Here is a 26,677-nt window from a genome sequence, read left to right as displayed (position 1 = left end):
CTGTGTTTGGCGAAATATGGTAGGTTATTTGCGGGGGAATTTTTACTTTACAAATTACAGACATGGCAGATTTGTACGGGATTAAGATCACAGACAACCTCAGCAATTATTACAAAAGACTGGAGGTCACCAGGTAATCCCGTGCGAATAGGGCTTTAGTCTAAACCCCGTCTGTGAAACCGGGCCTACATATATTTAGTTTATTGAAACATTTGGAAAAGTTTGCATTACTTAACTTGCTCACCAATGGTTACACTGCAGTGAATGGGTGGCATCAGAAATTATAAAAGTTGCACAATCCACAAGTAATCCACATCAATTGTCTTGTGAAGAGATTCCAGAAACACAACTCAATCATTAAGATGTTATTAACTTTAAACTATCCATAATCACACTTCCTCCAGTGTAAAAGTCCATCCCCTGATGTACAGGTACATAAAAAAAAATAATATCGTGAAAAAGTTTTTTCTCGTAACTTATTTCAAAAAGTGAAACTTTCATATATTTTAGATTCATTACATGTAAAGTAAAACATTTCAAAGTTTTTTTGTTTTAATTTTGATGATTAGAGCTTACAGCTCATGAAAGTCAAAGATCAGTATCTCAAAATATTAGAATATTTACATTTGAGTTTCAATTAATGACCATGTCTACAGTATAAATTCCAGGTATCTCTTCTTTGAAACCACAATAATGGAGAACACTGCTGACTTGGCAATGATCCAGAAGATGAACATTGACGCCCTCCACAAAGAGGGTAAATCATAGAGGGTCATTACTGAAAGGTGTGGCTGTTTACAGAGTGCTGTATCAAAGCATATTAAATGCAAAGTTGACTGGAAGGAAGAATTTGGGAAAAGGTGCACAAGCAGCAGGGATGACAGCAAGCTTGAGAATATTGTCAAGCAAGGCTGACTCAAACACTTGGGAGAGCTTCACAAGGAGTGGATTGAAGCTGGAGTCAGTGCACCAAGAGTCACCACGCTCAGACGTCTTCAGGAAAAGGGCTACCAAGTCACTTCTGAACCAGAGACAGCGTCAGTTTTAGGATGCATAACCTCATTTGCATATCATTTCCATGCATACTCCCATCCACGTGACACTGTGTTTAACACAGTCAAAGATACAAGACGTTAAGGAAATAGGAGATACGGACTAAATGCCATCTGTGCCACATTAGTTTTTATTGCCAAAATCATCCAGAATATATTTTAAAGTATCCATAAAAACAAAGCGGTTTAGTTCTCCGATAAAAAGCCTATTTTAGAATATACAAGACCACATTCTTTCCACTGACCAAACAGTATTTCAATTGTTTAACTCAAAATATAGTTTTGCTGAAAAGGTGAACATCTTTTAGCCATTTTTAGTGGAAACAGGTAAGCCATTTATTGCAGTGAAAATAAAGTTGTCTGACTCGCGTCACTGACAAAGTATTTTAAAGAGGAAACACGTCGCATGACAATAAACACCTCTATGCAGCGGCGGTTGTACAGTAGCTATTATCCAAATCGGACAATGGACGGCTCAACCACTGAATCCAGCAGTGTCTACCATAATATGAAAGTATGCACCACTGATCATTGTGCTTGCTAAAAAAATAAAAACCTCATAACATGAGATCTGCAGTTTAGTTTAAATATGAATTATTATAGCACTCGCTGTCATTAAAACTGCATGCCACAGGAAAAGCGATTAAAAGCATCAACTACATGCGTTTAAATTCATACATTGTTTAGCTTCTGTGTAATGACTTTATGTAATTTCAGTGCTTATCTCCATTGATGAGTGGAATTTCATGTAAATGTGTAGATCAACAGACTGGTGTAACAATGCTGCGGTATTATCAAAACACTGTTCGTCGCTGGTGGAATTTGTTTGTGAAGTGTCGACCGGTCTATCTGCTGCGGGAGTTCACGGTCATTGTTATTTGGTTAAACAAGAACAACAAGCAAACACTTCGATTTCTCATTTATTGAAAACCAGCTAACGGCATCTGTTGCTCTTGAACCATTACAGGACCGATTAAGGCCTTCCCTTCCCACTGAACACCTAGGGAAAAAACAAACAAGTTAAATAGAGCACTTTAGGGTCAAGCTTAAGTCAGCTACCTACCTCCAAAAGGAGTAGCAGGAATTTCACCATGAGGACCACATGTTGAGTCACAGCAACCACAAGCCTGGTGGCTCCCATCAGCACCAAACCACCTATAATTAGAAAAAAAGAGAAATAGAGACACTGCATCTTCAACGCGTTCTTAAACGGCATGAACATACCCATTGGCAAAGGAACAGGATTTGTGGAGAGCATCACTGGGTGCAGAAGCAAGTGTGGCCTTCAGAATACACATTATGTAGATCTGCAAGAGACACCACAGGTAAGAGATCACAAAACCAAAGCAGAGGGAAGAGTCATTCAACACTCAGTACATACAAAAGGACCGTCTCCCTCCTGGAACATGAAGGCCTCCAGCTGGAACCTAATCTTGTCTTTCTGGATTTGAGGCATGAAACGGGAGTTGGAATCAGTGACCTTAGCATCCACAAGGCACCTGATGATTTAAAAAAAAAAAAAAATCCTCAGTGACAACTACAGTATCTACCTTACCCTAATTCTCAGTGACAAAGTTGTTACAGCAAGCAAGCTCAATCAACTGGTGATTTGGCTAGAATCTGGTGACAGGAACACACCCATGATTCTCAATGAAGGAATATCTCGGAAGAGCAGTCACATCAGGAACTTGAGTGGCCACACAGTGGTCCACAAACACACGCAATGGGACGTGGTTGTACACCTTCACAGACGCCTCAATATTAATAATGTCACCCAGGAAATACGAGTATGAAGGCCTCTCATAGAACCAGTCATCTGCAAGGAGGAAGAACGGTTTAGGAACAGCCACACCCACAAAGCCGAAAGGTCTTAAGATAAAAAACCTGCACCAACCCATCATGAGCTTCAGGGAGAACAGCAAGACTTCCTCGCCAACCTCCGTTGAAGCATAAGGGACCCAAGTTGGCCTCAAGGCATTACTGCTCACATTATGAAACCTGCGGTTCAAGGAGGTACCAAAAATAGTCTCCCAGTTATACCACCACAAGCAACAAGGTCACAAGGCACCAAGGTCACTTACCTTTGATAGTGGCATTGAACGCCAACAACTGCACCATCAGCACGAGTAACCGGAGTGCCAGGGAGCGCCTCAGGTTTGTAGGCCAGAGCAAAGGTGTAGACAAGCTCATCCCCGGTCATCTGTAAAAGACTGAATGTGTTACCAAGAGGGTTCTCAAATAAATCCAAAAGGTGTCTTAAGTCACCCCGAGTTATTGGTTCTTTAACAGGTTTCCACTATAAAGAACGGAACTGTCCCATGGATGTTAGAGGTTCAGGGAACCATTGATACCAAAGAACCTTTATTTCAGGACTGTACAGCATAATATAGTAATATTTAACAGTTCTCACCATCAGCACACTGTTGCAGTCCTGTAGCTCATACGCAAAGAGGAGCACCCTAGAGTCCAGGTCCTGACCGGCAACAGGACAGCCTCCCAAAGACAGGCCAGATGGCTGGATGAGCTGACCATTGCTAAACAGGTCTTGCTGTACCTCCACATGAACTAGATTCTCACCACATTGAATAGCTACACTACTGGGAGTCACAGGTTGCCTCAACTGAAGGTCCACCGCCACCTCGCTCTGCACCTCTGGAACGGTGGGAAAGCGCCAGCCCAAAGGCTCTACTGGACCCTGCAACACCTGCTTCTCCTGAAGACCAAGAGGCTCTTGTGCGAATCCTCTGGAGTCGTGACTCTGGAACGGAGTAGCCTTTGGCAAAGTACTCCAGAACCCTTGAGAAGAAAGAGGAGAACCTCTGGAAGCTTGATCTGATTGTGGCTTCATGCTTCTTGGACTTCGACTGTATCTCAAACTTCCCCACACATTCTTCAGGTCAAAGACAGCAATCACAACCAGCACTACCACACCATGAAACAGACTCATCCTGACAAGTGTTAACACAATACCACAATACCCACTAGTTCTTGTCTTTGCCATTAAGTACAGGTTTGAATTTAGTTGGCTCCTCCCATTTCAGCTTAATTGATTGCCTTTGATTCTCCTCTGGGCCAGTAGAGTTTATGCATTAGCAAATGAGAACGTTCTAAAGTGTCACTCACTAGCCAATAGAAAGCTTGATATGGATCTGAGGGTTTCATCTACATTCATTCACAATTTTGACAGTTTGTCTATGATAGGCAATGGGATTTAAAAATAAAATAACATAAGATCACACAAATAGAGATTTTTCATTATCTCTTTTAAAGAGATTTTAGTTTATTATTAGAACAGCTCTGGAAAAATTTTGCATTACATCACTTGCTCACCAATGGATCATCTGCAGTGAATGGGTGGCACCAGAATGAAAGTCCAAACAGCTGATAAAAACATAATCCACAAGTAATTCACATCAATTATTGTCTTGTGAAGGGAAAAGCTGTATTTATAAAAATCAAATCCATCATGTTTTTAACTTTAAACGGTTGCTTCTGGACAAAATATCCAAAATCATATAGGCTTGTAAAATGCTGTGCATATTTCTATCCTGATTCAGATGAGACCACTTTTTCACAGGAGAATGCAATATTATGGATTCTAAGTTAAAATGCCTTGGGCTGCGTTTCCCAAAAGTATGGTAAGCTTAATTACATTGTAGACCCATTGAAGCGATGATTAATTTAAGCTTACGATGTTTTCGGGAAATTCAGCCCTGTTTGCTTTCTTACAAACACGCAAGCCTTTTGCTTCAGAATACATTAATTGATGGACTGGAGTTGTGTGGATTACTTTTGGATTTTTGTTAAAAATACAGCTGTAGTAATCTTAGCTCAAGGGGGAATATTAAGAATCATAACTTTATAATTAATCTTAATATTTGGATAAGCTAATAGAATCAGCTTGATAAAGCAGAATTTACAGTACAATCAATTGATCAAGTCATCTAGTGAACACTCAGTATTGATTACTTATGAATTCAAAAAGAAAATCTTAATTTCTAGGGTAAGAGAAATACCCTTTTTAAGGTACAGTACTAGGAGCATGTAACGAGATCGAAATCGTTAAACTGCCTTTGTTGCAAGCAGGGACTTAAATACTCATATGTATTGTGCACAAAGTTTTATTAACTAAATCACAAATGCATGCCTAAACTAAACATATACAGGTATAGCTTATATATAGTGTTGAGGAAGTTACTTCCAAAATGTAAACCATATATATAAAACTAGTTACGGTCTTTTGAAAGACATGGTTGCATTACGGTCTCTGAATTGTAACAGAAGTAATGTGAAATTGTAGTTTGTTGCTGCTCATTCTACATTCAGTGGAGGATACACTATACATTTAAAAAAAAAAAAAAAAAAGTTTAGCCGACTTTAAATTAAGGCAACCAGCGTCAGCAGATTTGAGTTCTCAACTTGTTACGTTTATACGAGTTGTGAATCTCCTACAAATAAGTAGAGAAACTCCAATCTGCTGAAGCAACTTCATTTTAAGTTGACTAAACTTTTTAACAGTGTAATGTGGTAGGCCCATATAGCATAAAATAAAATGTAGTTACTGGTATGCAAGTCTACATTAACATTAGGCAGTGTTGCCTACTCCCATTTGGAGAGCCCTTCTTTTAGGCTCACGCTCTGGTTATAAAATCTAACAAATGGGAAACCCTGCTTGTGATATGAAATGGTCTCAGCTTTCAAATTTTGTAGCTTTTAACAGTGCGCTTTGTCATACCCATAGATTTAATCATGCCTGTACCAACAGGTCCCCACTCTGGTCCAGAAGAGTCTCAACATGGCATATTGGGGAACAAATTTAGAACTAATCAAATCTATTTGGAGATGCAAGGACAAAAACCATTCATTTGAGGTTACCAACTTGGGGAGCAATAAAGTCACTGCATAAGAGGAATGCAAAAGAGCTGCAGCACTTCCAGGAAGTGGGTGTTAAAACATAACTTTTGGAACAAACTCCGATTAGTGGAATTACCTTTAGATTCATGGGCAATATATTCCACTTTTAAACCTCTTCAAATGGAGTTCCCAGTAGGTTTGTTTTTAAAGGTCAATATTAACTTCCCTACTGAGAAAAGGGAGCCTTTCCTTCTGGAAAGAGAACAGGTACAGTAGGACTACCCGTTTGCTCAGTCTTACAGCACAATCAAAATTATAAATCGACAAACACAAACCAGAAATAGGTTTTTGCATTTATTGAAAACCAGCTAAAGTCTTCCGTCACTCTTGAAGAGTTACAGGACCGAATGTAGCCTTGCCTTCCCACTGAATGCCTAGAAAGAGAAAACGCGTAAGTGGATTACGGCATTTGAAGAGTCACAAGCAATCTTAAGCGGCTACTCACCACCAAAGGGAGAAGCAACAATTCCATCATCAGGACCACATGTGGAGTCACAGCAACCACAGGCCTGGTGGTTTCCATCAGCAGCAAACCATCTGCAAGGATTTAAAAAGAAATAAGATATTGCACCTTCAACGTGTTCTTAAGCAGCATGAACATACCCATTGGCAAAGGAACAGGATTTGTGGAGAGCGTCACTGGGTGCAGAAGCAAGAGTGGCCTTCAGAATACACGTCATGTAGATCTGCAAGACACTACAGGTAAGAGCACAAGACCAAAGCAGACGGAAGAGAAAGTAAAGTCATTCAACACTCAGTACATACAAAAGGACTGTCTCCCTGCTGGAACATGAAGGCCTCGAGCTGGAACTGAATCTTGTCTCCCTGCAAGCGAGGCATGAAGCGGGAGCTGGAAGCCGTAGCCTTGGAATCCACAAGGCACCTGAAAAAAAAAAAAAAAAAAAAAAAACAGAACTCAACTATTGTCCCGGTTAAGGTCAGTTAAGGAGCTGCTCAAGAATGCCAAACCATCAAGTGCAATGACCCAACGATTCTTAGTGATGGCAAAAAGCACTCATGACGGACGCAAACCTCTGGTCATTGGCTAAAGTTGACTTGCTCTAGTTCTCAGTGACCGTGGTTACAGGGAAGAGAAAAAAAAAAAAAAAAAAAAAAAAAAAAAAAAAAAACACACACACACACACACAACAGGTCAACACTATAGGATCAACCTTACCCATGATTCTCAATGAAGGAATATCTTGGAAGAGCAGTCACATCAGGTACTTGAGTGGCCACACAGTGGTCCACAAACACACGCAGTGGGACATGGTCGTACACCTTCACAGACGCCTCAATATTAATAATGTCACCCAGGAAATAGGAGTATGAAGGCCTCTCATAGGACCAGTCATCTGCAAGTAGGAAGATGAGTTTAGGCACAGCCTTCATAAGGCTTAAGGTCAAAAGAAACTGCACCAACCCATCATGAGCTTCAGGGAGAACAACAAGACTTCCTCGCCAACCTCCGTTGAAGCATAAGGGACCCAAGTTGGCCTCAAGGCATTACTGCTTATGCTATGAAACCTGCGGTTCAAGGAGGTACCAAATAAATAGTCTTCCAGTGGCATCACAACGAGAAATAATGCTGAAAGTTACATAAGGTCAGTTACCTTTGATAGTGGCATTGAACGCCAACAACTGCACCATCAGCACGAGTAATCGGAGTGCCAGCAAACGCATCAGGTGTGTAGAAAAGAGTTAAGGTGTAGACAAGCTCATCTTTGGTCATCTGTAACAGATTTAAAGTTGTTAACTACAAGGTTCTATTTTACACTTAAAAATAAAGTTCTAAAAGGGGTTTTAGCAGCTAGGCCAGAAAAAAAACTAAACTTTTGGTTCCTCAAGAAACCTTTCAGCGATCAATTCTTAACAGAAATGTCTACCTTTAAGGAATGGAAAGGTGCCATGGAAGTTAATGATTCAAGGAGCTATTGAGAGCAATAGGGAGTCTACTTTTATTGGTGTAATAAAATAATCCAGTAAGATTTAACATTTCTTACCATCAACACACTGTTGCAGTCCTGCAGTTTATACTCAAAGATGAGCACCCTGGAGTTCGAGTCCTGACCAGTAACAGGACAGCCTCCCAAAGACAGATCAGATGGCTGGATGAGCTGACCATTGCTAAACAAGTCCTGCTGTACCTCCACAAGAACCTGATTCTCACCACATTGAATAGCTACACTACTGGGAGTCACAGGTTGCCTCAACTGGAAGTCCACTGCCACCTCGCTCTGCACCTCTGGAACAATGGGAAACCTCCAGTCCAAAGGCTTGACTGGACCCTGCAACACCTGCTTCTCCTGAAGACCAAGAGGCTCTTGTGCAAATCCTCTGGAGTCATGACTCTGGAACGGAGAAGCCTTTGGCAAAGTACTCCAGAACCCTTGAGAAGAAAGAGGAGAACCCCTGGAAGCTGGATCTGATTGTGGCTTCATGCTTCTTGGACTTCGACTGGATCTCAAACTTCCCCCTGCATTCTTCAGATCAAAGACGGCAATCACAACCAGCACTAATACACCATGGAACAGACCCATCCTGACAAACAAACTTTGGCACAATAATTTAACACACATCTGTGTTGGCTTTGCTTTTAAGTAGTTTTTAATTTAGGTGGCTCCTCCCCTTTCAGCTTAATTGATTAACTTTGATTCTCCTCTGGACCTGTAGAGTTTACACATTACCAATTGAGAACAGTCAAGAACATAACAAACCAATAGAAAGCTTGATATGCATCTGAGATTTTAATCTTCATTTGCGCACAATTTTACAATTAAGAAACATCTTATTACATAAAAATTAATTAATCTAATTTTAAGAGTTTTTAGTTTAGCATAATACATACCATTTAATAGTAATGTCATATACATATAAATTCAGATATAAAGGCATAAATTCATATAAATGAGCAGAAAGGAAATTATCATTAAATTATCAAAATGGGTGGGACTCAGCGGTGCAGATGTCATCTCCAATTGGTCAGGTACAATAAGTGGGTCTAAACCATTGGTCTCAAACTCAATTCCTGGAGGGCCACAGCTCTGCACAGTATAGCTCCAACCCTAATCAAACACACCTAATCCATATAATCAAGGTCGTCAGGATCATTAGAAACTTCCAAGCAGGTGTGAGTTAGAGCTGGCTGGAGCTAAACTCTGCAGAGCTGTGGCCCTCCAGGAATTGAGTTTGAGACCACTGGCCTAAACGTTATTGTCCCATTTTTAGTCTTCATTGTGTATTTTTAATTCAATGGATGTCTAATAATTGCACTTTAGTGTACCTCTGATTCAATCCCTGTTATGTCTAGGGATTCCACAGTGAAAATTAGATTCTTCAATATATTGCAAAACTATTGTAGATATATTAAGAAACTATACATATTTAAATATTAAGTCTCAAAATCTTATATTGACTGGTACTGTTTTAGAAACACTACTGTAATTCTCTTAAAATCCATTGGTTTTCTTTGAGTATTATGACAATGCATTTTGATGCATCCACAAAACCATGAAACATGCCACCCTCTAGTGGCTGCTGAGATACATTGGAGATATTAATGAAATGAAACTAATTTCAATTACATTTTACCAATAAAATAAGTTGATTTGCAGAATAAGTATACATTTTAGTATTTATATGTATATGTAGTCACAGTTTTACTAATACAAGAATTGTCAAAAATTGTTTAACATATACAAGTATTAAAATGGCAAACTAAAATAAATAAAAAAGCTAAAATAAAGCAATAAAAATATAAAAAAAACAAAATTGAAAAAATGCCAATCAAATAATACAACAAAATGTTCAATTAAGATAAACTGAAAATGTAAAAATCTAATTAAAATACATTTATAGTATATTTATAATACATATAATCCTAAAATAACATTGCTTTACTGTAAGGGAAATTTGTCAATGCCATCATGTTTATATTGTGAAAAGAAATCATGCACTTGTAAAAAAAATAAATCATGCACTTTAAACCATGGAAAAGAGAGACACAAAGCATTATTTTAACAATTTAAAATATTTATTTTCTGAATGAAAAATATAGTTGTTTACAATGGGATATAATTTAGCTCTTCTGACAGCTGTACATCATCAGAACACGCACTCATGATGGAGGCAGCGACGGCTGAGATCTCGCTCTACACACCCAAAACACATGAGAATCATCCCGGTAAACAGCAGTTTTACTAGCTTCAAATGCAATGTGGTTAAAAGTTAATAACACTTAAAATCAGCAATATAAACAATATCTGCTATTAATATACATGTATTCCAAAAAGCAGCTCTGAGAAGGGCTTTTACAGTCCAGTTTTCCAGTTCAGATGAACACTGATCATTGTCCACTCACATCAGCAAACCTCAAACATCGCAGCAGTTCGTCTAAATCTAAACCAACAAAACTCAACATGAATAATGAAAAGGTTTGAGACAGACATTGTGCTTTTACAACCATTTACTCCAAAACATTTAAATGACTCCTAGTATAAATGCTGATTAAACCATTGTGGTGAAGGAACTCAAACTGTGGATGTATTCCATTTTAGTCTGTTTTTAATGTTCCATGATATTCAGATGCACAGCATAATGTGAAAAAGTGATTGTCCTTCACAACAAAAAAAAATTACAGTTTAACCAAAGCCCAACAAGGACACACTGCTATTGATTTAGGCACCAGTCAGAACTGAATAAAGAGCGACTCTTACCAAGAACATTTCTGATCGTATTTCAGCCCAAAATCAAAACTATAATATAATATAATGAATTATTCTGGGACAATTAAACCTGTCATAACAATTAAGCAACTATTTGCCCTTAAATTCTCATTACTGTCATGCGATAGAAATCTCATCCTCATTACTGAAATTCAGTAATAAATCGTCCTTTCCGCACACAATAAATTAAATTCAGTGCAACAAACTTTGCAAATGTATTTTATTGCAATGCTTTTTTCTTTTGAAATATGACCTGGAAGTCTGAGAAGACAAAAGCTGAAACAAATCCATCATTAAGACGTTTTTAACTTTTCTTCTGGCCAAAATATCCATAATATTTAAACGCTTTCTCCAGTAAAAACAAAAATCAACTTATCTGAATCAGGAGAGAAATGTGCACAGATCAAGCAGCGTTTACAAGCTAAAACAGCTCGAAACAAATATGTGGCTGATTCTGATGTGAGAGACAACAGGAGATGGACTTTTTCACTGGAGGAAGTGTTATTATGGATTTTGGCCAGAGGTGACCGTTTTAAAAATATCGTAATTAGGGATGTAATGATTCACTCAACTCACGATTCTGTCACAATTTTTTTTTTACAAAATGAGATTATACAGTAAATGAAAAGGTGGCCTTTTATTAGGCTACTGATGCACATTTCTTTGTGAAATTCAAATTATAAAACAAACCCCAAATCAAATAAGCAAGTTACACAAATGGAAGAAATCTCTTCAAACAAACTAAGGTTTTGTCTGTGCTCTTTCCATTTAAAATGAAAGGCAACCACTGCATTTGAATCATTATCCAAACAAAGATGCAGCATGAGCCGTTTTTAATCTAAATTAGACTATCATAAAAATACATAAAACACATCTGCAGATTCACTCTCTGCCAGCAGGTGGCGCTTATGAACAGCAATGCTACAGTGTTTCCTGGGTTACCGCTGTAAACAAAGCAGAGCTGCAATTATGAACACTACTTTAATTTATATCGTTCAGAGGCAAGATGAAGAGAAAATGCCTTCAAAACTTTTCTAAAGACAAGTCCGTTTCTCAGAGATACGTTCATATAAACTCCAACTCCAATTGTATCGTGATTTGTTTGGCATTTCAACCGACTTGGATCGTCACATTTGAATCGTTTTTCAACGGGCTCGTGGTTCATCGTTACATCCCTAATGATGGATTTGTTTCCACTTTTGTTTTCTCAAGACATTAACTGATGGACAGGAATGGTGTGGATTATTGTGGTGTTTTTATCAGCTGTTTGGACTCTCGTTCTGACGGCACCCATTGTTGAGAGAGTGATGGATTGCTCCAAATTCCGTACATTATCAGCAAATGTATATTTTTGGGTGATCCATTCCTTTAAGAACATGCAACAGCACCATTATGGTGGAATGTAGCATCCTTCTGCACTGCTTTATCATAAATAACCTGATTGCAAGTCAAAACCACAAATTAAAACGCAAAGGGCCTAATGATTTGCTATGGCACATTCCTCCGCAAACAGAATGGATAATGCAGTTTCACAGTGTTTTAAGACTCAAAGAACTCGATATGCTGAAAACTCTTTGGTAAACCATCATAGCTGGTGTGTGTGAGATAATAAGGTCACAGACCGTTCACAATACACCCACAGTATTGTTCACTCTGATGCAAAGTCGAGTCTGTGACGCTCTTTGATGTGTTGGGTTATTGAATGCTGATGGAAATATGGCAAGAGCTGGAAAAATACAAAATCATCCCTAATGCATCGAGAAAGCCTTTCTGATTATTATACGTAGAATAAAGTTTACATATACAATTTTAATACATACTGTAAATTATTTATAGGTTGCGTCTGCGACCAGAAAAGAAACCCTCCCGTCTTTGGCTGCATTCAAACTTGAGATGCGCTGGATCGGTGAAACCCGTTCGTAGGGTTAAATGGTAAAATCTCAAGCAACAGCTTCACTTTAACATCCTGCTTAACACTGGACATAGTCGTAGTCCAACCCATGATGCAAATGGGTGAATCTCATGAAAAGAAATGAGCATTTAGATATTTTGCATACAGAAAAGAAAGCGTTTTTTGCATTTCAGCATAACTATAAGCACCAAATCACACCAAATTTGGGCTTTTCGTGAGATTCATCCATCTATTGAAGTTCCCCTTGTCACAAGTCTTTTAAACACTGTGTCCGCTTTTTCATTTTGGCTCGCTAAACCTTCATGCGTAAACATATAAAATCCCACCCGGTATAAAAGAACCACTGCAGTTCAGCGTATCACATTAAATAAGAGAGCTGCATCATTCGCGTCTATGTACAGCAAAATAAAAGTGCTGGGACTGACATCTGTGTACAAGCCCACAGTGAAATCTGTGAATAATACTGGTAAAACAGAGCGCGGCGCAGCATCCTTCATACTCGCCCTGGCTCGTGTCTCGCCCCGTCACTAATACTGCGAGGAAGCTCCGGCGGGGACTGAGGGGTTGTGAGAGGCTTGTGGGACCCCTGTGCCAGCGCTGGACTCAGATCAGTCTAGAGTTTCTCAGGAACTGAATGAGCACTTTGTAAATGAAGGTGTACTGCGAGAGCGTCTGTACCATCATCATGCGCTGCTGCCGCAGCAAGTTCAGAACAGTCGGGACGTCCAGCATCTGTCAGGAAACACCCACATGTCAGTATTTCACAACAGTTTTGAATACGGCCAAGCCCAATTTAGAGTCTGAATTATGTGTTTTATAATAATATTAAATAAATAAGCAATGCAAGTTTATTTATAAAGCTACATTCAAATACAATGATAATTCATAGTGCTTCACATACAATGATTAAAAAAATTGTATATAAAAAGGTTAATAAGCAAAAAAAATTAATACAATTGGAAAAAATTAAATAAATATCTATATCTATACATATATATATATATATATAATTAAAAAACAGTATTAAACATTATAGTATAATAATTAAAACATAATTAGATATATAATTGTGAGTTTAAGTCTTTCATAATACAAAGCTGTTTTTGCACTGATATACAACTGATCCATTTATTTGATAGAAATATTTTACATAATTACTTAAAACTATATATAAAAAATTATATGAATAATTATACAACATTTAAAGCATAACATGTAAATATATTTAAATTTGATAAAAATATAACAATTAAAATATAAATAAATAACTGAGTCCAAGTTGTTTTCACACTGATATCAGACTGATTCATTCATTTGATACAAACCATTTTGATTTAAAAATTGTACATAAATAATAGAAAATATATATAGAAAATATAAATATTTAAATCTAGGTTTGAACTCAAGTGTTTCATAAAGTTTTTTTGTACTGATATCAGATATTTAGTCATTGAATAACACAAATCATTTGATTTTTTTGTTTGTCCATCAACTTTCAAATGGTTTTATTTTAATAATTGTTGTTAAATTGTTAAATAATAATTTAATAAATTTAAGTCTTTTACTTAATTTTTAAATTTAAGTCTTTTACTTAATTTAATATTTTAATACTTAATAGTAAATAATGTTTACATTTTAGTTTTAGTTGAATTGTGATTTTCAGTTCATTCAATGGATTAACTAAAAATAGACATTAAAACAGTTTTTAACAAAAAACCTATTGCATTTCCAGTGAAAGTAATTAATTTGTAATAGAGTATATACTGTCATCATGACATTAAAATTCACATACTGTGACAATTATGATGTAACCCTATGCACCCTATTTAATTTTGATTTAAACAAGGCATTAAAGAACAGTCTGTTCAGTCTCTCTTAAGAACCCTGGGTTACATCAAGTTCTTGCAGTCGATGTTTGGAAAATTGTGAAATGGCATTTTCAGTGTTTTAATGGCTGAACAATTGTCCTCGAGTTACACAACAGTACCACTGTCTTCACTTCCGTGCCTCTTGGCTGTGATTTCGTCACATTGACTGTGTATACTAAGTCTAAGTGCAGTACAAACCTGTCCACATGCTGACATCTGCAGAGAACGTCATCACCTTTATTCCTAGCAACTGTGTGTTTTCAAGCTTAGCAGAAGTGTAACATTTCTGTCTGTCAGTGGTAATGATCTGTACAGCACTTTGGTCAACCTTGGGTTGTTTTTAAATGTGCTTTACAAATAATGAAATAAAGAAGTGTATGTCGTTTACCCTGGAAACCGTCACCATTCCGCCCTGAAAAGCTGGTGAAATGCACTAAATCTCTCATGCGATCATGCCACTGTAAGCACAGGACACATGTACCTCATTATGTTCCAGACAAGCTATCATGATCTCAGACAGGATGACCACACCAGTGCGTCCCACCCCTGCGCTGCAGTGCACCAGGACTGGTAGGTTTGTGTTCTTTGGATCACTGGAGCTATTGGTGTGTCGCCTCACGGACTGGATCTCCTCCAAGTACGCTGAGACACAGAAATAGAGCGCTTTAAAGAGCCACGCCAGGCGAAAACACACAAAGCTGCATTACAGAGAGAGGCCAGCTAAGGGACACGCCACAAGAACGCTCTTCTCGAAGCTTGAAGTCAGGCATGACACGAACATCACCGAAATACTGTTTCTTGAATCATTATAATGGTGCTAAATAACACTGTTGGGATGATCTTAAGCAAACTTAAACAGTCATGCTTCACCCCAAAATCAGAGGGACCAAAAAAACCTAAACTTTTTGATATTATTATTTAGTTTCATAATTACATATATACCATTTTATTCACAATTATAAAACTATGATAATGTACAAAAATTTAAATAAACAATAAGATTTTGTGACATGACTTGTTGGCACTGCATCAAGAAAGATCATAATATATTCTTAAGAGAAATATGCATTATATATTTTGACTTTTGTAATTACTTTTTTGTAATTAAATAGGTTATGTTATATTATATACTGCATATTTAAAAATGTTATGTATTATGCATTTATTTTGTGAATACACACACATGCAGCTGTAATTACATACTGCATGTTTAAATATTTTTTGCACATATATAAACTTTTTGAATTAAGAAAATATATTTATTTTGAATTGTACAAATACACACACACACACACACACACACACACACACACACACACACACACCTCTTAGGATGAATTATTTTAATATAATAATCAAATATTATAATTTTGCGTCAAGAAAAAATATTTATCATCATTTAAATATAATTACCATTTAAATATAATTGCATATACTAATGCAAAATCACCCACGACAACATTTCTTACAGTAACATGATAAAGAGTTTAAGAGAACACTTTCACTTTTCTTTCACAGTTTGTCCAGACACTTATGTCTTTCATTTTTCTGGAGTAATATCTGGGCTGTGTTTCCCAGAAGCACCGTAAGCTTAAGTACATCGTAGACCCTTTGAAACCAATGGAGCTTACGAACAACTTAGGCTTAAGCTGCTTTTGGGAAACGCAGCCCTGGACTGTTACAAGCAGTATGATTTGGCATAAAGAAAGGCCTGTATCTGTGTTGTACTTACAGAGAAAGCCTTTAAAGTCCTCGGGGCAGCCGTGGTCGGGCCAGTCCGTGTACTGCAGGTGCCAGACGGTACGCTCCTGTCCCGTGAGGAGGTGTTTGATCTTTAGGCCCGTTGTGGCATAGCATCCAGAGTCCGTGCGGAAGCGCGTGGTGATCTTAAATCGCCCGTATGTAACAGTGTTGTGGCGAGAGCCCAGACGAGGCCAATAGCGGAAACTCTTCTCACGACCCCCTTCCTGCAGGACGAGACACAAAACAAGCCGGTTTGATGATACAGTGACTTTCACATCAGATTGAAGAGAGCCACTGTATCTATCAACCAGATCTCAGATGTTTTGATTTTCACCTCCTCCGCTGTAACCATTGCGATGATAGAGACTCCTTGTTCCCAAACCATCTGCCAGAAGTCTTGGCAGGTGCTGGAGAGCGGACCCTGAGACGCGATATAACTCCACTCTTTACCTCTGACCGTAGCCTGATGAATACAGCAACAGAAAACACAATATGAAAGATGATATATCTGATATGAAACAGCACAAATATAGCTGCAGTCTGCAATTATTGGTGTTCAAGCATTTTAAGTTCATGCTTAAAAAGATAAATTATGTGTAATTAAGCATGCCTGAACAAACCTAAATCAGAAATAAAAATATATATTTTCAGGTAATTTAGAAAATAAATATATAAATGTACTTCTATGACTGTTAAATGCCTGATTTCCATAAAATTTTGCATGCTTCTTTAGAATCTTAAGACACATGTGCTTACCTAATTTTGTGAAGTTCAACAGTTTCAATTAGAAGTCTTTGAAAATTTATGCAAATGTTTATGTCAGATCTCTATGATTATGTTTTTTTGCTGCATGATCATTCATAGTAATTATAATAGATTTTTAACTTATAATTGTTTTAAAAATTGTTATTTATTTTATTATTTTATATAAGCACCATTATTTTACTTGTTTTTTATGCTCTAGTTCAACTTGTTTTAATAATAATAATAGATTAACTCATTGTATTTCTTCCAAATAAATTAAATAATTTATTATATTATATTATTTTTTTATACTCTAGTTTAACATGGTTAAAAAAAAATTATTATTATCATAACTATATTACACCAAGTTTTAGGGCATAATAATAATAATTATTATCATCATCATCATCATTATTATAAACCTTATTAATAATTATAATTATTATAAAATTTACAAAATTACTTGTTTCTGAGATTATGGTTTTATTTGCACGGTGAGTTTTGGGGCAGAATATGAATAATATTGTTAATAATAATGTTAAATAAATACATACATAAATATTATTAAAAGTCTTATAAAAACAGCAGGGTTTCAGTACTTTGAGCCTTAACTCCTAAATTTTAATACAATGATGTGAAGCATCAATGCAAGGTGTCCACACATGGTCATATCGTAACAGATCTCCAGCTCACCCTGATGTGTGAGGCGTTGATGTAGCCCGTGTTGTTCTCTTTGGTGGGCACCAGCTCCACACGGGTGTCGTCGTAGGGCAGGACGTCCTGGAAGCGGTTCCTGTCGCTGTTCTCGGGCATCTGAGCAATGGTGCACTCAGAGTTGGGTCGCTTCTTGGGCACCTGCTCGTACTCGGTGAACACCATCCCCTGCTCCATGCGCTGCTCCAGTATCTTACACTGCAGGAGACACACAGTTGTGAGGCTCTGCTCATCCGGAACCACCTACAGCACGCTAACAGTGAGTGCAGAAGTGTTTGAGAGCATTCACTTGTCTCTCACAATTCCCCACCTAAAATATCAATTAGTATTTTAGCTGCTGCACCTAATTAATGAACAATCTGCCCTCAACTGAGCTGCAGCTTGAAGATGATTAATTAAAACTAGATGTTTACATTTCATAGTTTTGACAGATTTTATTAATAATAATACTAATATATAATGTTTTAATATAAAGTATTAAATACATTAACATTTAAAAACATACCGTGTATAATAATTTGTATGACTTCAATATAAATGTTTTATGACACAATAATAAGAACAACAATATTTTAACATAATATATTCCAGAATATTTAAAACCCCAAAATACTCAATGTTAGAAATAAAAATGAATATTATATGTACTTTTTTTGATTACTTCAATATACATTTGACTTAACACACTAATTGTAATAATAATAATGCATTTCACACTTTTTAAAAAAAATATTAGAAAAAGATAATATATATTTTAGAATATTATATAATGCTACTAATAATAATCAGAATGTTTTAATAAATGCAGTAATACATTTAAACAATATATTACAGATGTATATTTTTATTAACTACATGAATACATAAAAAAAAAAAAAAAAAAAAAAATATATATATATATACACACACATACACACACATATATATATAAATAAATACAATATATGTATTGATTAAAATGACTATTACCTTAAAAGGTGTATTAAAAATGAGAAAAATATTAATAATATATAATTAATAAAAACTGTGTAGAATCAAGCCCAACATCAACAACCACTTAAATTAAAAAATAAATATATAGATAGATAGATACACACTCCATACACCATATTGACAAAGCAAAAACAGAGTTTTCACAACTTTGTAAATTTAATAAAATAAAAAACTCAAATAAGTACATTGCATAAGTATTCATACCCTTAACTAAATATTTAGCTGAAGTACCTTTACAGCATCAAGTCTTTTTTGTTTGATGCGACAAGCTTTGCTCATCAACATTTGCCAATTATTTGCCATTCTTCTCCTCACAAGCTCTTTCAGGTTGGATGGGGGCAGACGCACATTTTCGGTTTCTCCAGAAATATTTGACTGGGTTTAAATCCAGGCTGTGGCTGGGCCACTCAAGGACATTCACAGAGTTGTGTATAAGCCACTCTTGCTGTGTGTTTAGGGTCACTGTCCTGTTGGAAGGTGAACCTTCTGCCCAGTCTGAGGTTCTGAATGCTCTGGACTGGATTTTCATTAAGGCTCTCTCAATATTTTGGTCCTTTGAGCTTCTATTCTACTCTGATGAGTCCCTCAGTCCCTGCCACAGCATGAGGATGCTACCAGCACACTTTACTTCAAACATGATGCTTAGAATTGATGTACATCAGAGCAGATAATCTTGTTTCTGAGAGCAATTCTTGTTGAGGGTCCTTTAGGTGCTTTTTTTGTAAATTCCAAGTGTGTTTTCTTGTGTCTTCACTGAGGAGAGGATTGAGTTTGGCTACACAGCCATAAAGCCCAGATCGGTGAAGTGTTGCAGTGATGTTTGTCCTTCTGTAGATTTCTCCTATCTCCACATATGATCATGGAGCTCAACTAGAGTGATCATCAGGTTCTTCGTCACCACTCTAACCAAAGCCCTTCTCCATCAATTGCTCAGTTTGGCCAGGAGACCAGCTCTAAGAAGAATCCTGGTTGTTTCAAACTTCTTCCATTAAGGGTAACAGAGACTACATGCTTCTGTGACCCTTCAATGAACTAGAATTTTTTTCTGATCTCTTCCTCAGATGTGTGGCTTGACGCAAACCTGTTTCTGAGCTCTACAAGCAGTTCTTTTGACCCCAGGGCTTGGTTTATGCTCTGATATGCATTATCAGCTGTCGGACCTTTTATTAAGATGTGTGTGCCTTTCCAAATCATACCCATTCAATTTAATTTGCCACAGGTTACCTTCACTCAAAGTCTAGTAACACCTACAAGCAATAGGAATGCTCCTGAGCTAAATTCCAATTGTCCCAGATAAGGCTATGAGTACTTATGCAATGGAATCATTTAAGATTTTTATTTTTAATAAATTTGCAAAGATAGTGTATGGAGTGTAGATTGATGAGGAAAAAAGTAAGTTTAACATAAGGCAGCAACATAAAACGTGAAAAAAAGAAGGGGTATGAATACTTTCCCAAGGCACTATATAAATAACAATTAAAAAAAAAAACTCTGACCACTAACTACCATTTCACCAACCATCAGTCAAAGTGAAAGCAGTTCTCACCCGCTCATCGTTAGACGCGTTCTCCGGGTCGTCCTTCCCTTCATCGGGCAGAGGCATTCTGGACAGGGTCAGGCCGTTGAGAGCCGCCATCTTCAGCGGACCCACCTTCTTGACCTCGGAGCGTCCTTTCTTCATACCCTTCATCCCGGAGCGAGCGATGGAGACGGACAGAGAGAGAAACAGAGAGTCTGAGGATCAACGTCTGACACAATGTGCAGAAGAGCAGCAGAATGCAGCCGTTCGGGTCTGACGGCCTGTTGAGCGGCATTCTTCACATCACACGTATGAAGTCATGTGTTCAGCCTCACCTCAGTGCACAAACACCTACTCAACTTGCAGACGAAACGAAAATAATAGCCACACCAGCTGGATGATGTGCAATCACAAATCAGTTTGCATTTCCTTTAACAACTGAGCCGAACTGATCATTTCTATATCTGTGAATAAGTTCTCTGTAACTTATTAATACAAGACTAGCACGAACATTCTGCTAAACATCTTTTTTTATGCTCCACAACTTAAAGTTGAGTAAATTACTGAAATCTTATTTTAAGGTTATTTTAAATAAAGAACTAAGTGTGTGAAAACACAGTGCATTACATATTAAAATGAACAACTAGGGAGAACAAACTTTAATTTATTGTATTAATACCAAAACTCAAATTACTACAAGACAGGTGACAGGAATCAGTGTTTTTGCTTTAGGTAAGTATGACAAGTTAGTTATTAATGGAATGAGGTAGCATTTAGTTCCTGGTCAAACCTCATTAGAAGAGACATTGCAGTTAATTGTGGCGCTTCTCTTTAGCGAACACCCGAAAGCACTCCTGAAAATGCTTACATGATGACTTAATCAACTCATCTGGGTGGCTACACAAAACAATGACGCCTTACATTGTGCTTATTCTGTCTCGGGTTAATTAAAACCCTGCAACTTTGTGTTTAAAATCAAAGATTTCTCGCTTTCCACGTAACGTGTCTAAAATCCCAGAGTAAAAATGTCACTAAAACGGACTACACAGACAAAATAAGGGAAAATTAATTACACACTTTTTTAAATAATATGCAATAAACATTTTTACATTAAAAAAGTATATTAATAATAATAATTATTATAATTTTATACATTAAAAAAATGCTACATATATTATTATTGTAAACACAATTCTACTGTTATTTTTATAATTATAATTGTATTTAATAAAAATGTTTTATAATAATTTTACACTACACTACAAGTTTCGGTAATATTTGTCTTGTATATTTGATCTTATATTTTTCCAGTTTTTCAGTATTTTTGTGATTCTAATTCAATTCTGCACTTTTGACGTAAAATAGTTACTTGTAGCAGATTTTTAGTTAATATTTCAATTATTTAACGACTCGTTTGCAGTTCTGAAGCTGGTTAATGGCCACATAACATACATGTAACTAGATCAAATATTTAATCTTTTAAATTAAAGTGTTCTATTGTGACTTTGTAACTGAATTAAAGTGGACGCAAATATTTTAAATAACAATAATATTTTTTTAAATAATAAAAATGATGAATATATATTACTTGTCACAATTCTACTGTTAAATCATTTAATAAATATTTATTATAAAAAAATTATTTTACACTACAGATTACAATATTCATGTCTAATATATATTTTTTAGTTTTTCAGTATTTTTCATGATTCTGATTCAATTCTGATCTTTAAAAGAACTGAGTAATCTTTTAAATTAAAGAGTTTTATTATGACGTTTTAACTGGACCTAATAATTATTACTTTAAAAATTTATAAAAATGCTAAATACATTACTTTTGCAAATTACAATTCTACTGTTTAATATAAACAATTTTAGAATAATTTTTTTTTTAATAAAGTATTTATAATAATTTTTTACACTACCAATATACTTACAATAATATTTATGTCTTTATATTTTCAAACTCTCAAGCTTTTAACATCATGTGAATGTGCAAATACACCTAAACCTATTGTATGTTGCATTCCCAAATGCACATTTAACTGATTCAGTTTTGATCTTCAAATGAACTTACCGCTGGTGGAAGGCCATCGATGTTCCTTCTGGCAGGAGGCACGTCAGAGACGGGTCTCTTAAAGACGTCTCTCTTCTGTCTTAAGCGTCCCTGTCCGCTCAGATCCCCCTCTGATACTGAGGGCACCATGTGACCGGGCTCTCGAAGAGGCGGCAGCTGCCCCAGGTCCTCCGGATTGCGGATGATGGGATGGGGCTGGTAAGCCAGAGGGCCCGACAGGACCGTCTCCATACAGTGGCTGAACGGATAAGCGGGTGGATCTACGAGGGGCCGTCCCATCGGCGTCATGTGATGCTCGGGACCACCCACTGCATCCTGGGACTGGGGTGTGTGTCGGCCGCTGTCGTCTTCAAACTCTTCCTCCTCACCGCTGCTGTGCACGAGCATCGTGGCGTCGGACAAGGATTTTTTGTGGCCGTAGATGACATCCTCCTTGATGATCGCATCCTCGGGCTTTGTAACCTCCAGGACGACGTTAATGTCTGAGCTGGATGCTGTATGCTGCATCGCCTGTGCAACAGGGGGCGGGGTCTCAGCCGCAGATGCAGATACCTGAGTAGATGATGCACAAAAAAAAAAAAAAAAAAAGAACTTTCTTAAAAATAGTTAAAGCAATAGTTCATCCAAAAATGAAAGTTCTCTCATTATTTACTCAGCCTCAAGTAGATCCAAACCTGTATGAATGTCTTTGTTCTGCTGAACACAAAGGGAGATATTCTGAAGAATGTGGGAAACAGAGCAGTTTTGGGGCACCATTTTTTTTTCCTACTATGGAAGTCAGTGGTGCCCCAAAACAGCCTGGTTACAAACTTTCTTCAGAATATCTTCCTTTGTGTTCTGCAGAACAAAGACATTCATACAGGCTTGGAACTACTTGAGGGTGAGCAAATGATGACCATTTTCATTTTTGGGTGAACTATCCCTTTAATTTAAAATCTGAGATTATTGCTAATAATATATAAGAATTACATAAGCATTCTTAATTATATTAAATATTATTTGAGAATTAGCAAAATTATATGATCAAATAAAAATAGATTTGATTGATAAAATTATCAAATAAAAGATTCTCAACAACAGATCAATTTAGAACCTAAGATCACTGCTAGTAATTATATTAAAAATATTTATCGAATTATTACACCTGTTTAATTAGACATTTTATATTACTTAGAATAAGCAAAATACAGCTGAAAAGTTTTAAATGTGTATAAAGTCACATACAGGAATTAAATTAACGTAAAATTAATTCTGTTCAATTTTAAATCAGATTAATATTAATATACAATAATTAATTATGATTATATATTAAAATAATTATATTAGAATTAGGAAAATACTGCTGAAAATAGAAAACATTATAATTGTGTAAAATGTCACAAATGAAAAGTTAAAATTATTTTTCTTCAAAATAGTTCAATCTAGTATGATAGATAAATATTAATAATTATTAGGATTCTTATAAAGTTATATAAATTACATAATTATAATATACATATACACATGAAGAGTTAATTTGCAAAAACAATCTCAATAAAACTGCAGTTGGGTTATTTTGACTAGGTAAAAAAACAGAAAAAAAAACAGCTAACTAACAAAACATGATAACAATAAAACATGATTTAAAAAAAAAAAACAGAGTTATGCTTTTGCAAATAAACTCTTCATATACATACATGCATACATACATTTAGGCTGCGTCTGAAATCGCATACTTCCCTACTATATAGTATGCGAAAAACAGTATGCGAGGCGAGTAGTATGTCCGAATTCATAGTATTCGAAAAACAGTAGACGAGAATTACCCGGATGACCTACTACTTCCGCCCGAATTCTGTAGTAGGCATACGATGGGCACTTTACTATCCCATGAGGCCACGCGAGAGGAGGCGTGGCCTCATATTCGAAAAATGGCTGAAGCAGTGCCGCGGCTGTTTTCAAGTGTAAGTAGCTCAGGGACAAACAGTGTTTATTGTGGTTAAATTGCACTTGTTTAAAATAATCAAAGTAAACGGCTGATTTATTAAAGTTTAAACGTTGTAAATCGATGAGATTACTTCGTGAATCGGCTGTAAAAGTTGAACCAATCAACGTTAAAACGCAGATGAAAGCGGTAATAATTACGAGCAACATTGCTGATGTTCGCGCAGTAGAGCGGGCTCTTTAAATTTTCGCGCTGTTGTGACGACGCATGACACGTGACAGCATGAACATGGCGGATGTAGTACGTCCGAATTCCATTCATACTACCCTCATTCATACTATATAGAACGTACTTTTTTAACGGTCGAGAAGTACGTTTGAATTCAAATTTAGTACCTACACAAGTAGTATGCGATTTCGGACGCAGCCTTAGTCATTTAGCAGACGCTTTTATCCAAAGCGACTTACAAATACACACATACATCCATACACAAATATATACACACATATACATATATGAAGAGTTCCAATGCAAAAGCCTCTAAAAGCCATCTTGGTCAAAAAAGAGATAATGATACAGAGTGAATGCTCTCCACACATATTATATGTTCATCAAGTACTTTCACTTCAAATGTGCTAAATGCCAGCCTCATACCATTCAGAAGTACCAGTACTACCATAGAAACACATATACATATATATATATATATATTTATATATATAAAAATGATGTCACATGAATCAAATTAAATTAATTAAAAAAATTATCTTAAATATTGTTCAACCTATAATTACAGATTACTGCTAATAAGAATTAATAATAATAATAATTAACTTTAATTACTAGGATTCTTATACAAGCATATAAGAATTAGCTTAATATATGTATAATTAGATCAATATAATATAAAATATATATTATAATATAATCATATAAAAATATAAGAACTAGGCTATTTAAAAGCGAAGGAAAGTGAGGAAAAGAGGGAAAACTCCCCCTCCTCACACCCACTGTGATAATACCGGTATTTTCACACATTGATTAACAACCCTATATTACACCAAAGGACACATTAACATCCCAAAATCACTCACCTTCCTCTCCTTTAGCCTCATGTTCTCCAGGCCGTACGCCAGCCCGGCGATCTCGATGGAGTTGCGCTTGTGCATGTGAGGCCGTCGGGGCGTGACGAGCGGCTCGCTCACTTCCTGCAGCGAGTGCGCCACAGGCAGGCTGTCCTCCTGGAAGGTCTGCACCGAGTGATGGACGCGGCGCGTGATCAGATCCGGGTTGCTGCTGCTGACGTAGAGATGGCGGGACAGGTCCGGGGTGCTGTTGGCGGGTCGAGGGTGAGGGTAGGGATACAGCGGCGGTGGCCAGTAAACCTGATTCCTGATGATGTTGGGAGGAGGATATTCCTGCGCCTGCTGGAGCTGGACGTTGGTGAGCTCGGGGACACTGACGGCGCCCACTACGGGACGTCTCTCGGTGGGATAGGGGTACGGAGAGGGGCTGTGGAAGCTGTAGTTGTGGTGGAAGGGGTACTGGCCGGCGCCATGCTCGCGGATCTCAGGCTGGCTGTACACGAGCGGGTCGGGCCGGCTGTAGGCGTACGAGTTGCCGATGTTGAGGTTCCTCATGGAGTGGCTCTGGCGCTCGGCTGGAGGGATCATCCCGAGGTTCTTCTGCCTCATGACCGTCTCGTAATCGGGCGTGGCTCGGTAGGACGGCGGGATCAGGGCGCTGTGCCGGTGGGAAGGCACGTAGTCGGGCCGCATGAGGTCACTTCCTGTGATGCTGGGGTTGGATGACATGGGCGACGCCTGCAGGTAGTGCTGCGGGTTGTTGAGGGAGCTGGTGCTCTGGGCGCTGTAAACGCTGCCGTTACGGATCCGGCCGTTGTATTCGTGCGGAGAGCGGTCCAGACTGGTCTGGGAATGGTAATAGAAACCATTCTGGTTGTTGATGTAAAGATTATCTGAAGGAAATTCAAGAGAGGTGCATCAGTTGCTTATCATTTTTGTCCTTTACAAATATCTACACTTTCTTTTATCAAGATCAATTAACTTGAGAAGCAAAATGACAGTCATTGCATGTCAGCATCATTATGATGCAAAAATATTAGTACAAATATTTTTTATTTATTAAAAGGTATTAATATTCATAAAAGATTGAAGCTTTTGATTTACTGGCTATAAATTTTTCTTAAAATAAAATACAAGAATGCTATTTTTGTCTTGTTTTCCAGTACAAACTTACAATCAGGATAAATTAACTAAAGAAAACATCCATAGGTTATTTTCACAAAAATTTATTTATTTTTCACTCACACTGCCTATAGTTTAACTTAAATATTCATATTATAATTGACCTTGTTTTAACTACAAAATAATAAATTAAAACACAAGAATGATTTTTGACTCAATGTCTATAATTTATCATTTACAAATATCTACACACATTATCTTCCCAGTACAAATATCTAAATAAAGA

General features: G+C 36.9%; 2 protein-coding genes across 3 annotated transcripts in view; both read right to left on the bottom strand.

Moving 5' to 3' along the window:
- Nucleotides 1–1,972: 1,972 nt before the first annotated feature.
- LOC306850481 (uncharacterized protein) lies at nt 1,973–8,506 on the bottom strand (the record flags this gene model as incomplete). The annotated part of the gene is made up of 14 exons (XM_079386134.1): nt 1,973–2,052; nt 2,116–2,207; nt 2,277–2,359; nt 2,434–2,551; nt 2,691–3,050; nt 3,134–3,252; nt 3,463–3,974; nt 6,412–6,503; nt 6,570–6,652; nt 6,732–6,849; nt 7,144–7,321; nt 7,390–7,493; nt 7,580–7,698; nt 7,970–8,506. 14 exons carry the CDS (start codon nt 8,504–8,506, stop codon nt 1,973–1,975), a joined length of 2,595 nt encoding a protein of 864 aa, XP_079242260.1.
- A 1,478-nt stretch (nt 8,507–9,984) lies between these two features.
- Nucleotides 9,985–26,677, bottom strand: part of LOC306850697 (tyrosine-protein phosphatase non-receptor type 21-like) — a 29,073-nt gene continuing 12,380 nt past the window's right edge. For both annotated transcript variants that reach the window (XM_079386506.1, XM_079386507.1), the window contains 8 exons: nt 25,279–26,162; nt 22,261–22,812; nt 20,211–20,348; nt 17,651–17,869; nt 16,548–16,676; nt 16,203–16,437; nt 14,952–15,112; nt 9,985–13,334 (listed from right to left, as the gene is read on the bottom strand). In XM_079386506.1, the coding sequence (XP_079242632.1) occupies nt 13,206–13,334; nt 14,952–15,112; nt 16,203–16,437; nt 16,548–16,676; nt 17,651–17,869; nt 20,211–20,348; nt 22,261–22,812; nt 25,279–26,162 (2,447 nt within the window). In that variant the 3' untranslated portion in view covers nt 9,985–13,205. The remainder of the gene's footprint in view (nt 13,335–14,951; nt 15,113–16,202; nt 16,438–16,547; nt 16,677–17,650; nt 17,870–20,210; nt 20,349–22,260; nt 22,813–25,278; nt 26,163–26,677) is intronic.

Source organism: Barbus barbus (assembly GCF_936440315.1).
Source record: "Barbus barbus genome assembly, chromosome: 30".
NCBI lineage: Eukaryota > Metazoa > Chordata > Actinopteri > Cypriniformes > Cyprinidae > Barbus > Barbus barbus.
The sequence above is the reverse complement of the archived record's forward strand: the minus strand, read 5'-3'. Positions and strand labels throughout refer to the sequence as shown.